The 17,500-nt window shown below is 34.0% G+C and overlaps 2 protein-coding genes across 3 annotated transcripts in view; both read right to left on the bottom strand.

Annotated features, from left to right (window-relative positions):
* LOC128248054 (uncharacterized) overlaps positions 1-4,617 on the bottom strand; it is a 6,336-nt gene extending 1,719 nt beyond the window's left edge. The window contains exons 1-2 of one of the 2 annotated variants that reach the window (XM_052968445.2): positions 4,084-4,617; positions 1,345-1,524 (exon numbers count right to left, since the gene is read on the bottom strand). In XM_052968445.2, the coding sequence (XP_052824405.2) occupies positions 1,345-1,524; positions 4,084-4,122 (219 nt within the window). In that variant the 5' untranslated portion in view covers positions 4,123-4,617. The remainder of the gene's footprint in view (positions 1-1,344; positions 1,525-4,083) is intronic. The other variant, XM_089353263.1, reaches the window with a different exon arrangement.
* Positions 4,618-15,677: 11,060 nt separating this feature from the next.
* LOC106872968 (uncharacterized) overlaps positions 15,678-17,500 on the bottom strand; it is a 6,731-nt gene continuing 4,908 nt past the window's right edge. Inside the window, exon 3 of the mRNA XM_089353488.1 lies at positions 15,678-15,797. Within this exon, the coding sequence (XP_089209614.1) occupies positions 15,796-15,797 (2 nt within the window). The 3' untranslated portion in view covers positions 15,678-15,795. The remainder of the gene's footprint in view (positions 15,798-17,500) is intronic.

Genomic DNA, 17,500 nt, shown 5'->3' on the forward strand with positions numbered 1-17,500 from the left:
CTGTAGCACCGCCGTTTTGCTACACTGTTATTTCTGAGAGCCTCCTCTAATATGTGGCACTTATGTATTGTGTGTATGTACACACACACACACACACACACACACACACACACACACACATATTAATAATAAAGTAAAGTTGTAAGATACCACACGGGTGGAAATATATATGAAAGACGGTTTGATAATGCAATTTTAAAGATGTTTGTTCACTTTTTGAGAAAACGATTGTCAAAAGTAAAATGTAAAGCTTTGTATAAGCTTTCTTGTGTTAAGTACTGGTTGTCACAAAAGTATTAAAATACTTATATATATATATTCTTTGATAATAATAAGAAAATGTTAAAAACAGTTTACAAGAGAGTATTCAGCAAAAAGTATTAGTAGTTCAATAAAAATCATGTTTGTTCGGTAGTATATATGCACGCAGAAGGAGATATGTTTAAGACAAACACACGCAAATACACAAACACACACACACACACACACACACATATGACGGGCTTCTTTCAGTTTCTGTCACAAGGCTTTGGTCGGCCCGTGGCTATTACAGAAGACTCTTAGCCAGGGTGCCACGCAGTGGGACTGAACCCGGAACAGAACCATGTGGTTGGGAAGCAAGCTTTTTACCACACAGCCACGTCTGCGCCAATAAAAACTTAAGGAAAACCCTTTTTTTCCCCTGAATGCTATTTTTTCTCTATGATACGGTGATGTCGTAATAAAGTGATTTGAGATATATTTTCGTACACATAATCTAAAACGATTCGTCTGATTTCTTTTACTACAGCCACAAGTTATTGAGCATTTTCACATAACAAAATCTAGAACTTTGAAGAATAGAATGCGAGATCTTCTATCCATTTTCTCCGTAGGTATAGAATCCTCAAACATCCCCTCCATAGGATCATATCAGAAGCAACTGTCATTACAGGTTCGGGCTGGATTTCCATGCGTGACTAACTCAAATTATCGATATTACCCAACTATCTCGTTCTTGGTGTACCTCTAAGTCTTCTTCCGGTTGGCTCGGCTTGAAGAATCCGTTTAGCGATTCTTTCCCGTGACGTTCCAATCCTATGTCTACAGCACCAGAGCTGTGACCTTTCAATGCGGAGAAGTAGCAACATGACATGCAGAGACACCTATCCCTGACCTCAGAGCTACACACCGTGTCGAGTTATTTCAGGAATCTGTTAGGTAAAATCCGTTTCGACCAATTTTATTCGCAGTCACACAGCTTGGGTCATTATCAGACAGTCACGATCATAGGTAAGAATAGACACAAAAAAAATGAATTGAAGAGAGGTATATGATAGAAGTAAACATCAAAAAGTCACTTACATAGTTTCCTGCAATTTGCCTGGCTTTGACCGGTACATCTTTGTAGTTGGACGTTAAAAAAAAGACCTGATTGGCATGCCATGGAAGGATACGAAGTTCCATTATAGCAAGGAATAAACCTATGGCAGTCTTGAGGATCACGGTTGCATCCAGATAGGTATGGTTTACAGAGAGGGTCATCTACAAAAAAAGCATATCAATATAGTTTTAATGAAAAGTCTACAGTTATTTACCTTGTCTATTTCTAGTGTTTAGTACGTATATTTATGTGTACGTATGGCACACGCGCGCGCACGCGCATATATATATATATATATATATATATATATATATATATATATACATACATACTCGGGGTTTATGAAAAGAGTATCGAGAAAGGCCTGGTTCGAGGCCCACTCTTCCGAGTTCTTTTATAGTGATTAGAAAAACTGATGGACCGCTGCATTAAGTATATTGAATCTGAGAGGGAAATATGTTGAATAAAATCCTAATTAACCGATCTTGTTGGCTTTTCTTATACCCAAAGCCAAGATCTTTTCAGGAACTCTCGTATATATATATATATATATATATATATATATATATATATATATATATATATATATATATATATATATATATATATATATATGTATATATGTATGTATGTATGTGTATATATATGTATGTGTATATGTATATGTATGAATATATGTATGTGTATGTATGTATATGTATGTATGTATATATATATATATACAGTCTGTTAAAGTCTGTCATACCGGCCATGATGAAATACCACAAGGTATAGAAAATACGTATTCGCCTTTATATATTTAATCCTTTATATTGAACACTCAATATTTCATCTATTCAATAAGACATATTCCATATATTCAATAAGACATTCAATACTTTATTTCATTGTACCATCCATTTTTATTTTATATTATATATTGTATATTCCATATTCTATATCCCACATTGGTTTTGCAGGAATATAAATAAAACATAAAAAACAGACAGTGTTGGAACTCTTTTAAACAAAATAATATATTCCTCTATACACAATCATACAAAACCTCCTTGTTTTTGTATTTATTTTTACTCACACACATATATATATATATACATATATACATATATATATATGCATATGTATATATATATATATACATACATACACACATATGTAAATATGTATATATATATGTATATATATATATGCATATATATATATGCATATATATGTATATATGTGTATATATATGTATATATAATGTATATATGTATATATATATGTGTGTGTGTATATATAATGTATGTATACATATATATATATGTATATATGTGTATATATAATGTATGTATGTATGTATATATATATGTATATATATGTAAATATCTATCTATCTATCTATCTATCTATCTATCTATATATATATATATATATATATATATATATATATATATATATATATATATATATATATATATATCGTCCACTGATGAGATCCAGATATTCTCAGTATAGAACACACTTAGTGCTGAAAAGATTCAAACTTAGACTCCGATGTCTTTACTGGGAATCGATTCGATAGGGTAAAGAATGGCTATTAGAGGGATCGAGTTGAGCGGATATATAACCAACTATGAGGATAAATAAGTATAATAGTTAGTCTACGAAATGCAAAATATGTATATGTATGTACAAATGCAAAACAAGAAAAAGCCAAAAATAGAGACTTTCAGACGATGAATTTTTTAAGTATAAATATACAGGCAACTATATTAATAGATCGCTCCTACACAGATTACAAACGACGGAGAAAATTAAAAGGGTGAGAGAAAGGTGTCAGAAATTCGACAGGTGTCTCTGGGGCTTGGAGATTCATTATAATGCTGGTAGATGTGGTTGAACACAATATGGATTTTCCGTCATCAGGGTACAAAGATCTTACATTTCAGAGAAGTTCAAATATTCCATTACGGCCGCATATCGTGATGAACTACATCTCTGAGCATTATCATGAATCTCTGAGCTCCCAGGAACAGCTGTTGAACGTATAACACCTTTCTTTCACTCATTTAATTTTCTCTGTCGTTTGTACACTGTGTAAGCTGGATCTATTCGTAGAAATATCAATATATTCATCGTCTGGAGGTCTCCATTTTTTTGCTTTCTTTTATCGCTAGCCACTAAACCTGTTTTTTATTGTCTCTCTCTGTTTATTCCTGTGTTCCTTTCTGCTGAAGAGCGTAGGCTCGAAACGTAAAAGACTTTCTGACTTCCCGAACGTTTAACTAATACACGTTTGTTGTTTACACACCCGTCTTCGTCTTTTGTTTCTTTTTATTTTAATAAATTCCAACTATATATATATATGCGTATACACATACATATATATGTATACAAATATATTTTTTTCATACCCAAACTATTATATTTAATATATCATTTGTCTATTCGCATAATTGCCCCTCTCTCACTGTGTGTGTGTGTGTGTGTGTGTGTGTGTGTGCATACATAATAACATATGTGCATATAAACATACCAAAACTAGAAACAAAAAAAATGACTGTAGATCGTTAATTAAAATCTTATCACTATGTTTTGTTTGTAATAATAATAAGGATAATGAAGGCGATAACAATAATAATAGTAATAACAATAATGATAATAATAATAATAATAATAATGATAATAACAACAACAATAATAATAATAATAATAATAATAATCAACATTTATCTTACTGAATCTTCCTCCATAAATATGACGGTTGCAGTCATCATACTGGCTGTGTTTCCACACACACACTTGTTGTGATTGTGAAAACACCGTGTATTTACCACACGACAATGGTTGCGGGTACAAGGGGTTGCAAAAGTAGAATTCACTGCAGTTCTTTGGCGACCTAACGTAATTTGCACCTATTCTTGTTTGTACTTGTTTACACAGAGTCATGATGTTTTTACAATAAACCGCTGATACTGCGATCAAGAGAACGGCGACTGCAACATGGAATTTCATTATCGTAATCTTTGTCAGTCGTAAAATCGAAGATGAGTTAAGACGAATGGTCTGCAAAAAGAGACTGGTAAGCTATCACGACAGACTGGTAACCTCGGCGTGTGTGATTGAGTTGCCTTAAAATGACGTTCTTATATAAGCTCTCTGTGGAGTTGGGGGTGAGGTTTAGGTCCAGACTTAGGATAATGCGTAGGGTTAATATTTAAGTGACTCAGAATTTGATCTCTATTCTTTGAGATAATCTTTAAGCTAATGAACATCCGCCCAATAACCTCGTTGTGCAACTTAGTTCAATTGTGTTCTTTACTTCGTCGTCATTTAGCTTTTTCAGTTTGTCTCGTTTGTTTCAAATACATTTCTATAAATAAAGACACACAGACACCCCCACCGTATATATATATATATATATACATTTATGTATACACTTACACAAATATGCGTGTATATATATATATATATATATATATATATATATATATATATAATATATATATATATATATATATATATATATATATATATATATATATATATATATATATATATATATAATACAATACATATATACATACATGTATATGTATATATGTGTGTGTGTGCGTGTGTATGAGTGCAAACAGAGGTGGGTATATTCTGTGACAGTGACCGAGTATTTAATTATTAGTTACATCGAGAAAATTTTGATATATCATAATTGGAAATCGTGTTGGCTCCCCATCACACATGCACAGAAACAAAGAGAGAGACCCCACACACACACACAGACACACACACACACACACATGCACACACACATATGTATTCACATACGAGTCCATAAGGATGAACAATTAAAAACACATTAGTAAACACTTACATTCCCCAAATACGTACAAAGAATCTCCAAAAGCAATCACACAGAGGTGAACGCCAAAGTAAGACACGGAAAATGAATATCATAACAAAAAAAAATATAAATAAAAATTGAAAAAAAAAAAAAAAAGCAAAAACACCACGCATAAGGGAGAAATCTGTGTTAAGCAAGAAGTTAGACGGCCTTATTTTTTGATACTACGCTATCTCCCACAGCCACACGTAAATGCCGCCATATTGGATAAAAGATTTAGCCACTTTTGAGGAAGGTCTCCTTGATTTAGTAGTTTTTAATGCCACCTAAACAAGGGTAGTTCCTAGGAACCGACGAAAATGCTATTTTAACCCCAGGAGAACGAGGCTACTTCCTCAGTGCACGTTTCACACTATATATATTGCAAGCGGGGAGAGAACTCCTTACTATTTTAGTTCCGAGACCACTAGAACGTGCGGCTTCGACCCCCTAAGTTTGAAAGAGTAGTACCATCGTTTCTTAGGAAACAACCGTGTTTAGGTGGCGTTCAACATTACTTCTCACTATAAATACTGCTTTGATCTCTTATAGAGATTTTTCACTTTGATTTAGTCACCAATATTAGATCCCATAAGAACTATAATCCCTTTTGAAACTAAACTAAAATCTGATATTAGAAATCACCTGTTTCTCTTGCCAGCCAGCACAGTTGTCTAGTATGTAATAAAATGTGCAAAAGCTTGGCCGGGATTAAAAGTCATATTAGGACTTGACATGGCAACAATCATGAATCATTTCAGTAAGTCTTCTTGGCAATGGCTTTTCTCGTGTAACGAGGATGCAGCTGTGTGATATATGTACGCATGTATGTGTATATATGTATATATATATATAAATATATATATATATATATATATATATATATATATATATATATATATATATATATATATATATATATATATATATATATATATATATATATATATATATATATATATATATATATATATATATATATATATATATATGTATGTATGTATGTATGTATGTTTGTATGTATGTATGTATGTAGGAGTGACTGTGTGGTAAGTAGCTTGCTTTCCAACCACATGGTCCCGGGTTTAGTCCCACTACGTGGCATCTTGGGCAAGTGTCTTCTACTATAGCCTCGGGCCGACCAAGGCCTTGTGAGTGGATTTGGAAGACGGAAACTGAAAGAAGCCCATCGTATATATGTATATATATATATGTATGTGTGTGTATATGTTTGTATGTATGTGTGTGTGTGTGTGTGTGTGTGTGTGTGTGTGTGTGTGTGTGTGTGTGTGTGTGTGCATGTATATATATATATTTATGTATAAAATTATAATACAGGGTATCTAAGAGATACCACCACGCTGAAAAATAGCAGTCAAATCCTGACTCTAAAACCACAATAAATGTCCACATAGCACGAGTAGCGAAGACGAAGACCAAATAAACCAGTAAAAATAAGATAATTCCAGATCCAGGATTTCTGGCTTTGCATAAATAATAATGCTTTGCCTTCATCGGTGGAATATACTCAAGTACATAAATACAAATACATGTACATAAACAGTATACTTACATATACGGACGTATACATACATATATATGCACGTATGCACACGACTAGCTTAAATAGCCCGCCTAAAAACTTCTCGTGCGATCCGGACAGAATATCAGCGCAGTAAATACACTGACAAAACTAATTTATATAAATAAGGGTGGACATTTATTGTGGTTTTAGAGTCAGGATTTGTCTGCTATTTTTCAGCGTGATGGTATCTCTTAGATACCCTGTATTATAATTTTAAATAATTATTACCTTTGATGGTTTTTATTCCCATGCTGACCACTTGATAAGATCAATATTTTAAATATCGATCTTATCCTTATTTATATATATATATATTTATGTATATATATATATATATGTGTGTAAGTGCATGTGTTTATGTATGTATTAGAAACAACTTGACCCCTTACTATCCAAGATCCCAGATGAACCAATATCAAGGCAGGAAACTCAAAAGATATCAGTCATATTGAACTCCCTCTTTTACCAGCAGTCAAACCCATAAAATTTGACATTTAATAGGTGATTACAATGTCGGTGCCCCAACATGGTCACAGCCTCAAGGCTGAAACATATAAAAGAATAAAAGAATATATATATATACCGGAGTTGGACAAAATAATGGAAATACCTAGCATCATAGCATTATAATTTTGATTTATTATTAGTGTTGCTTAATATGTTCTGAGAAAGAGAGAAAAACCACCTCGTCGAAACAAAACTCCAGAAGAAAACCAAAACTTTCAGATAGGGAACATCGGACTCTTACGCAAATTGTTAGAAAGGATCACAAAATTACTGCAGAGCTTAATGACCACCTCAAGAACCCAGTTTCCACAAAATTGTTCGCCGGCAGCTACATATAGCCGAATTTCACGAGAGGGCTGCAATCAGAAAACCACTTCTTTCAAAAACAAACGTTGCAAAGTGTTTAGAGTAGAGTAAAAACCTACAGAATTGGTCCCTAGAGCAGTGGAAGAATGTTATTTTCTCAGAGGAGTCAACCTTTACCTTCTTTCCGACCACCGGCCGAGTATACATGTGGAGACAGCCAAAAGAAGCATTTAACTCAGACTGCCTTCTTCCAGCTGTTAAACATGGAGGAGGATCTGTGATGATCCTGTGGTGGGGGGCAATATCTTGGAAATCCGCCGGCCCAATGGTTTCCCTTCGTGGCAGAATTAATAGTCAAGACTATTTAAGCATTTTATCAGATCAAATTCATCCTATAGCTGCAGAACTGTTTCCAGAGGGAAACACCATCATTCAGAATGATAATGCACCAATTCACACAGCTAAAGTTGTTACTGAATGGCATGAGGAACATTCTAGTGAAGTTGAACATCTTATGTGGCTACTAGAGTCCTCAGATCTCAATATTATTGAACATTTACGATACATTTTAGAAAAACAAGCAAGGAGTCGATATCCTCCACCATCATCACTACAAGAACTGGCGACTGTTGTAACTGAAGGATAAACAAAAATTCCTTTGGAAATAATTCAAACTTTGTACTAGTCTATGCCTCGTAGAATTCAAGCTGTAATTACTGCCAAAGGCGGTCTCACACCGTAGTATTAAAATAAATTTGTGTGAAAGTATTAAGGTGTTTCCATTATTTTGTCCAACCTCTGTATATATATATATATATATATATATATATATATATATATATATATATTTATATAAAGGGTATTATTATAGAAAAATAATAACGCCATACAGTGGACTTCTCAAAATAAACTACATTTAGTACCTATGCGAGGAAAAAACAACTAACAGAAGATGACCAACTTACTTTTAAAATAGACTTAATTGCGTATCGACCGATTTCGCGATTATTAGAATGAATCTAGATTTCGTTCATCAGCACAATATTGTCCCAAAAATATATATGAATAAACAGAATTCTCACCTCACCAAACCGAACAACTACGTATCCGACAGAGTAAAGGGAATGAAGTTTATCTGTATATATCTTCATCAAAGAAGCGGGAAATACTTCCGGGTTGTTTTTTTGGGGGTACCCATGTGGAGACAGGATTTAAAAAATTCAACATTGAATGCATTCCGTGTATATATTTGATAAATAAATTCAAAAAAGGATAAAACTCTTTTATAAGAATTTTATCAAGAAGCCAGCGTGTAAAAAAATTCATTAGGGAAATTTCTATTCCCAAGAATATAATTATTCGTTTATATTTATATAAAGGGCATTATTATAGAAAAATAATAACGCCACACAGTGGACTTCTCAAAATAACCACATTTAGTACCTAATGCGAGGAAAAAACAACCAACAGAAGATGACCAACTTACTTTTAAAATAGACTTAATTGCGTATCGACCGATTTCGCGATTACTAGAATGAATCTAGATTTCGTTCATCATATATATATATATATATATATATATATATATATATATATATGTATATATATACATATGTTTGTGTATATATGTATATATACATATATTTACGTATGTATGTATGTATAAGGCACATGAATAGTATTTAAATATGTGTTATTTTGTTACATGCCTAATTTACTATATAAACTGTGTATATATATATGGCTTCCGTAGTTTCATAATTTCACAATTCTAAGCAACTTTGGATTAGTTTGGGAAAAAAATTCTTAGTATGTTACATAATGTAATACTTCTCCAGAATACACTACCTACTAGTTTCAATATATCACAGAAATTATTGTTTGTTTATAAAATATCACTCTTGCACTTAATGGTGTATATTTCTATAGAATTGTTTGGCAAATGTTGTTCTAATAAAGTATACTGTTATTGCTGTGGAATCTATATTTCCAGCAGGAATATTCTGAACGCTCTCAACTCTATTCTAAATGCATATTTGTTTGATAAGGAATTCTAAATCAGAGTATATTCAAACTTCTGTATAATAACAAAAATAAAATGAGCTGTGTTGTATGGATTCTTTATTTATTTGATATATAACATATACTTTGATATATAAAATATATTATATGCAATATATAAAATATAGCGTATACAATATAATTTTCATGAAAGATGTGAGTTACAGAGAGTTCGAATTAAACAGCCACCTCGAATAAAACAAAGTATAGAAGGGGAATTCCTGGAGTTTTGAGACAAATTAATGCAAAATGTCCGATATGCTTCATAGTTGGATCCTGTGACGTCAATGAACTTGAGCCAACATTCCAGCCACTCCGTGAAGGCCCGTTGAGTTCCTTCAAAACGAAGGTGTCCAGAATCCTTGTCATAGCCATCTCTTTTCGTCTTCTCTCTCACCTTGAGGAACAAGCAAAACTCACAGGGTGCAAGGCCTGAAATGGAGAAAGGGTGAGGGAATTTTGATGCCTTTTTTTTGTTTAAATAGTTAGTTACAGGATGGGCTTGTGACCTGCTGTATTTTGCTGGTGCAAGTGCGGTGGCTTTTGCCACGAAATATTCCCTTGAACTCCCTCCCTCCAAAACCTCCACAAATTACTCTTTGTTGACCGTCAGACCAGGGAGGATCCAATGGATGAAGATGATACCATTGCTATAAAAAAGGAGGAACATGATGATGATAATGATGACCTTCCCGGCCGGTTTGCTTTGCCTGGCCTTCTTGTACTTTATTACGTAACGAACTTCCAGATTGTCTTCATGTCCCGGTTGCATTCTTCGAACTAGTTGACACAGCGGAATTTGAACTCAGAACAAAGTGCTGAAATAAAAGCCGCTAAGCATTTTGTGTGACGCGCTAATGATTATGACCACGCGCCTACTTCATCCTTATCACTATTGATAGATAATTGATAGATTATTAATGAATTTTGCTCGGGCTGAATCTTTTGCACTAAAATTTTTGATAGATTCCCCCCTCCCAGCATTGGTTGTCAACGTGACGTTTTTGTTAATAACAATTATACCCATGTTAGGATTCTCTTCAAGAACACATTTGTAAATTATTAAATACCATTTGACGAGCATTTGTCCAATCAACCTCTCTATTTTTCTGGTATAATTTCGTAAATTGTTCGACCATTTTAGTACAAGTTGGCAAACACTGATGATAAATTTCGCTACTGCTATTTGAAATATTTTGTGGAAAGATATTTGATATTTCTTAGATCAGTATTCGATACGCATTAAATATATATATCCCTCAAATATGGTACACCGCATAGATATAATTTCTTTAAAATCATTATGCAATTGAAATTAATGTTACGAACGTCTGAGACTGAGTTTTGAGAATGGTACTATATTTGTTTCTTTATTGCCCAAAGGAGCTAAACATGGAGTGGATAAACAAGTACAGACAAAAGGATTAAGTCGATTACATCGACCCCAGTGCGTAAGTGGTACTTATTTAATCGACACCGAAAGAATGAAAGGCTAAGTCGACCTCAGTGGAATTTGAACTCAGAAGATAGCGGCAGACGAGATACTGCGAAGCATTTCGCCCGGCGTGCTAACGATTCTGCCAGCTCACCGCCTTAGAATGATATTATATTAGTTAAGGATTGAAAGCGGATTCAAAATTAAGGTTTGGGTGCGTATTTGAATATATAAGTAAGTAAATTGAATATGGTTTTGAATATGGCTTGAATTGTGGTTTAGAGTCAAGCTTTGACTGCTATTTTTAGATACCCTAAATTATAATTTTAAATAACTGTTACTTTTGATGGTTTTTATTCCCATGCTGGCCATTTGATAAGATCGATATTTTTATATATATCGATCTTATCCTTATATATATATATATATATATATATATATATATATATATATATATATATATATATATATATATATATATATATTTAATTATATGTATTTATTTTATCCTAATTAATAATAATTCGGATAGAATAAATGGGTTAATAGAAACCAGGGTAGCAAAGATCACAAAATAACTGTGGTGTAACTCCTGTTGGTGAGGCAGAAACTCCTTGATATTTTGGGTATTTGAGTATATATAAATTTAAAGAGTGGAGTAAACGCATGTTATAACTGCATACTTTATTCCGACATATGTTTCGAAGAATTACAATTTATGCGATCCATAGGAATCGTCGATATTAGAAATGTAAACTTCTCGTCAGGGAAACGTATGGGAACCATCTTAAAGGTAAGACATTATGACCGAGTATGAGACCTATAGTTGGATAAAGTTATAACGTAAATTATTTGAAAAAACCGTTAGAGATTTGGACGCTACCAGATAGTAGGTTGGACAAGAAAAAAAAAAAGGAGAGATAGAGAGAAGGAAAATTCAGAGTGTAGATTTATGAGTAGATAGGATGATATAGATCTAATAAAAAAAATTTTTGGAGAGGAATGTTATGTAATAAAGAGGCATTATAATGTCATAATATCTTACGTTTAAGATGGTTCCCAAACATTTCCCTGAGGAGAAGTTTACATTTCTAACATCGACGATTCCTATGGATCGCATAAATTGTAATTCTTCGAAACATATGTCGGAATAAAGTATGCAGTTATAACATGCGTTTACTCCATTCCTTAAATTTATATATATATATATATAATGATAAAAATATTAGGGAAAAATTCCAAATTCCTAATTCCAATTTTCACAATATATAATATATAAATATATAATTTAGAGAAAAAAAAACACAATTATTTAATTCATCCATGAAAATCTACAACCACATATAAAAAAAATTAATAAGTAAATACACAAAAAAGACTTATAATAAAAATCAAAAAAGTATACTATTTTAATATTTATTACTTTGATCTATTTTGATTTTTATTATAGGCCTTTTTAGTGTATTTATTTATTAAATTTTTCTATATGTGATAGTGGATTTTCATGGACGAATTAAATAATTGTGTGTTTTTCTCTAAATTATATACACATAATTTTGTTCGGTTTTTGTAATTGTGAAATCTTTTCGCCATGAACGGTTTGTGTTTTTAAACGGAATGTATTTTTTCTGATGTTATATTTATTCCTGAATGATGTGTAAAGAAATTTTGATTTAAGCCTCTTAATGAGTTCTTTATACTAAAATATATATTGAAGAAGATAAATATGTTCATTTGAATTTATACGTTTTTGCGTCGTAACTCCTTTATTATTATTAATATAACCAAAAGGATCGATTCTTGAAGAGTCTACATACCTTCACTGTCGTTTTTTTCTGCTATTTTGATGATGATTTTTTGAGTTAGCTTACCAATTATTTTTGTTGTTAGTTAATTTATAATATATTGATATATATATATATATATATATATATATATATATATATATATATATATATATGTAAACTATCACTCCGTCGGTTGCGACGATCAGAGTTCCAGTTGATCCGATCGAGGGAATGGCCTTATCGTAAAATTACCGTGGAAGTTGCTGAGCACTCCATAAACACGCATACCTTTATCGTAGTTTCTTATTTCTTTATTGCCCACAAGGGGATAAACATAGAGTGGACAAACAAGGGCATACAAAGGGATTAAGTCGATTACATCGACCCCCAGTGTGTAACTGGTACTTAATTTATTGATCCCGAAAGAATGAAAGGCAAAGTCAACCTCGGCGGAATTTGAACTCAGAACGTAGCAGCAGACGAAATACTGCTAAGCATTTCGCCCGGCGTGCTAACGTTTCTGCCAGCTCGCCGCCTTAAGTTAAGTTTCTTTGAATGAGTTTCTTAGAGGGAAACTCTCTAAGAAGTCCCGTCGTATTCATACATACATAAATAAATATTTGTCTGTGCTAATAGCATCCCAAGTATGGAGCCTTGTATCTTTGTTGAAAACCGGCTCCCTCGTCAGTGGAAGATCTATAATAATTTGAAAATAGAAGATACACACGTACACACACTCACGTTTTTGTGTATTAACACGGCAACCAATGGTTTCATGTAGAGAGTATCTCCAGAATTTTTTCAGACATTCCTTTGAAAGTTGATAATCGTCTCAGTTGCTATCTCCCTTACACTAGCCCTGGAATGTTGCAATAATTTGCGTTCGCTACAGATTAATAAATTCCTTAATTATCTTAAGCGTCCAAAATCTCTGAAATTTCCAAACCAATAATTATCTCAAGTTCAGGTATCAACACACACGCACACACACACACACACACACACACACACACACACACACACACACACACACACACACACACACACACACACATGGTAAGTATGGTGAAGTAATTAATGGTGAACGCTTATAATTGCAGAACTCCGTGGACAGTGCAGGGGAGGTCAAAATTGCTATGGGTTAGCTCCGCTGATCTGTATATTTATTTTGAAATCCTGCGTAACCGTGCGTGGTTTCGTGTCTTGTCAAACACAACGGAGGTTATTATCAACATTCCCAAAATGGTCCCTTGAAAAATCATTTCCGCCATAACCCTAACTATCAGTTTCATTATAAACCCACAAATAAATGATATTTATTCACCCATGCGGTGTTGAGCATTCATTCTCAGATTTCGATACTTACGTCTATATATATATATATATATATATGTGTGTGTGTGTGTGTGTGTGTGTGTGTGTGTGTGTGTGTGGAGGCGCAATGGTCCAGTGGTTAAGGCAGCGGTCGTGCGATCGTGATTTCGATTCCCAGACCGGGTGTTGTGAGTGTTTATTGAGCGAAAGCACCTAAAGCTCCACGAGGCTCCAGCAGGGAGTCGTGGCGAACCCTGCTGTACTCTTTCACCATAACTTTCTCTCACTCTTTCTTTCTGTTTCTGTTGTACCTGTATTTCAAAGGGTCAGCCTTTTCACACTCTGTGTCACGCTGAATCTTCCCGATAACTACGTTAAGGCCACAAGTGTCTGTGGAGTGCTCAGCCACTTACACGTTAATTTCTGTTCCATCGATCAGATCAACTGGAACCCTTGTCGTCGTACCCAACGTGTCACAATGTATGTGTGTGTTTATGTGTGTGTGTGTTTGTTAGTTTGTTTACACCTCCGTGACCTAGCGGTTCGGCTAAAAGACTAATAAGAAAAGCATCAAACTTAAAACATAAGTACTTATGTCGATGTTTTCGACGAAAATCTCTTCAAGGCTCTGACCATAGTCGCAGCCCAATGACTGAAAGAAGTGAGTATTATAAAACTTACGAGTTGTAGTCAAAAAGTATCAGACCATGATTTTTTTTGCACAAAATAATAATGCATGAGCAAAAACTGCATGGGTATTAAGTGGCCGCGTCCTTGCTGAGCTTCCACAAAGGTTTTCGTGTCTGTAGGTTGCCCCATTCACCTACAGTGATGTGTTGGGTACAGCCGTGAAGTGTGCTGTGAGATTTTATTTTTACTCTTTTACAAGTTTCAGTCATTTGACTGCGGCCACGCTGGAGCACCGCCTTTAGTCGAATAAATCGACCCCAGGACTTATTCTTTGTAAGCCTAGTACTTATTCTATCGGTCTTTCTTTTGTCGAACCGCTAAGTTACGGGGACGTAAACACACCAGCATCGGTTGCCAAGTGATGCTGGGGGCACACATACACAAACATAAACACACACATACATATATATATATATATATATATATATATATATATATATATATATACATATATACGACGGGATTCTTTCAGTTTCCGTCTACTAAATCCACTCATAAGGCTTTGGTCGGCTCGTGGCTATAGTAGGAGACACTTGCCCAAGGTACCACGCAGTGGTAATGAACCCGGAACCATGTGGTTCGTAAGCAAGTTACTTACCACACAGCCACTCCTGGTCAAGTTTTTTAAAAAATATTACTTGTTTTTTTTGGCCAAAGTTCTGATACTCTTTTACTACACCTAGTATTTGTAAATTTATTGAAATTTATAATTATTATGCACTAAAATTGTTCAGAATTAAAAAATTAAAGAAATGGACGAAATTCGGTTTTGCGGTTTTAAAGAACTTTATTTTTCACAAACAAGTATTTCTAAAAGTTATTGTATCTCAAGTCGTATTGGTTACAGAAAACAGCCTTGCGATCATTGCTGATCTTAAAAAGCAATTCTGAAATATAAAAAAGAGAAATATATATATATATATATATATATATATATATATATATATATATATATATATATATATATATATATATATATATATATATATATATAAGATATAAAATATTTTTAAAAATCTAGAAGTTAATCTTTTCTTCCAAAAATAAAACTATGTAGGTAAAAGACTTGAAATTATAAAATTGCGATCATGTGTCTATACTATTTACATAATTTTTTTTTTTTTTTAGCCCTGGGACACATCGGACCGCTTATTCAATTTCCATAGCATATTACTGACGGAGAACACAACATTCGATATGAACGTAACTTTGGTCCATCACAGTATTTAAGGCCGATACCAATAACATCACTTTAAATTATCGAACCCGAAGAGATGAAATGAAAAGCTGACGTCATCGGTGTTTGTAGTCAGAACGTAAATTTCCAAAGGAAATGTTGCTTAGCATTTTTTGTCATGCGTTAACGAATCTGCCAGCTCACCGATTTATATACCTTTGACTTATATCCTAAGTTCTTTTCTTCGGGAGATTAGTGAGTTTTCAGACGTGAATTAGTTTTGAGAAATGAAAACCAGTTCACTCGCACAACACAGTTGAATGTATCTCCTTGCTTGATGTTGTTTGAGCATAAAAATCATAAAATTCATGAATCAAGTGTGTATGTAAGTTGCTTTATTAATCGCCGCAGTGGAAGCGCAATGGCCCAGTGGACTCGCGGTTATAGGATCACGGTTTCGATTCCCAGACCTGGCGTTGTGAGTGTTTATTGAGCGAAAACACCTAAAGGTGATGGTGGCGAACCCTGCTGTATTTTTTCACCACAACTTTCTCTCACTCTTTCTTCCTGTTTCTGTTGTGTCTGTAATTCAAAGGGTCAGCCTTGTCACACTGTGTCACGCCGAATATCCCCGAGAACTACGTTACGGGTACACGTGTCTGTGGTGTGCTCAGCTACATGCACGGTAATTTCACGAGCAGGCTGTTCCGTTGATCGGATCAACTGGAACCCTCGACGCCGTAAGCGACGGAGTGCTAACACTGAGAGGATGTGAACTTAGAATATACATTGCCAAAACTAAGTTTCGAATTTTGGTAAAAAAGGAAAAAAGATCATTAATATTAGAAAAGAAGGCAAGTCAATTACATCGACTCCAGTGTTCATATGATACTTATTTCTACTTTTATGCCTCTTTTACTATTTTTTCACAAGGTCTGAAATTTCGGGGGAGAGTATAAGTCGACTACATCGATCCCAATGTTTAACTAGTACTTATTTCATCGACCTCAAAAGGATGTAAGGAAAAAGTTAACATCGGCAGATTTTGAACTCTGAACGTAGCGATGGGCGACATACCGCAAAGCATTTCGCCCGGTATGCTAACGATTCAGCCAGCTCACCGCCTTAAATGATCTTGTCTACTATAGGAACAAGGCCTGCAATTTTGTGGAGGGGACTAGTCGATTGCGTCGACCCCAGTACTTCACTAGTACTTATTTTATCGACCTCGAAGGATGAAAGGGGGTAGTTATACCCGGCGGAATTCGAACTCGAGTATAAACAGCCGGAACAAACGCCGTTGAGCATTTTATCCGATGCTCTAAAGAGATTGACGGCTCACCATCTTAAACGGTTTCAAATTTTGACACAAGCCGAATCATACCGGAGTTAATGTTTGTCCGTGGAGGCGCA

The sequence above is a fragment of the Octopus bimaculoides genome, chromosome 6 (genome assembly GCF_046866305.1).
Source record: "Octopus bimaculoides isolate indiv1 chromosome 6, ASM4686630v1, whole genome shotgun sequence".
NCBI lineage: Eukaryota > Metazoa > Mollusca > Cephalopoda > Octopoda > Octopodidae > Octopus > Octopus bimaculoides.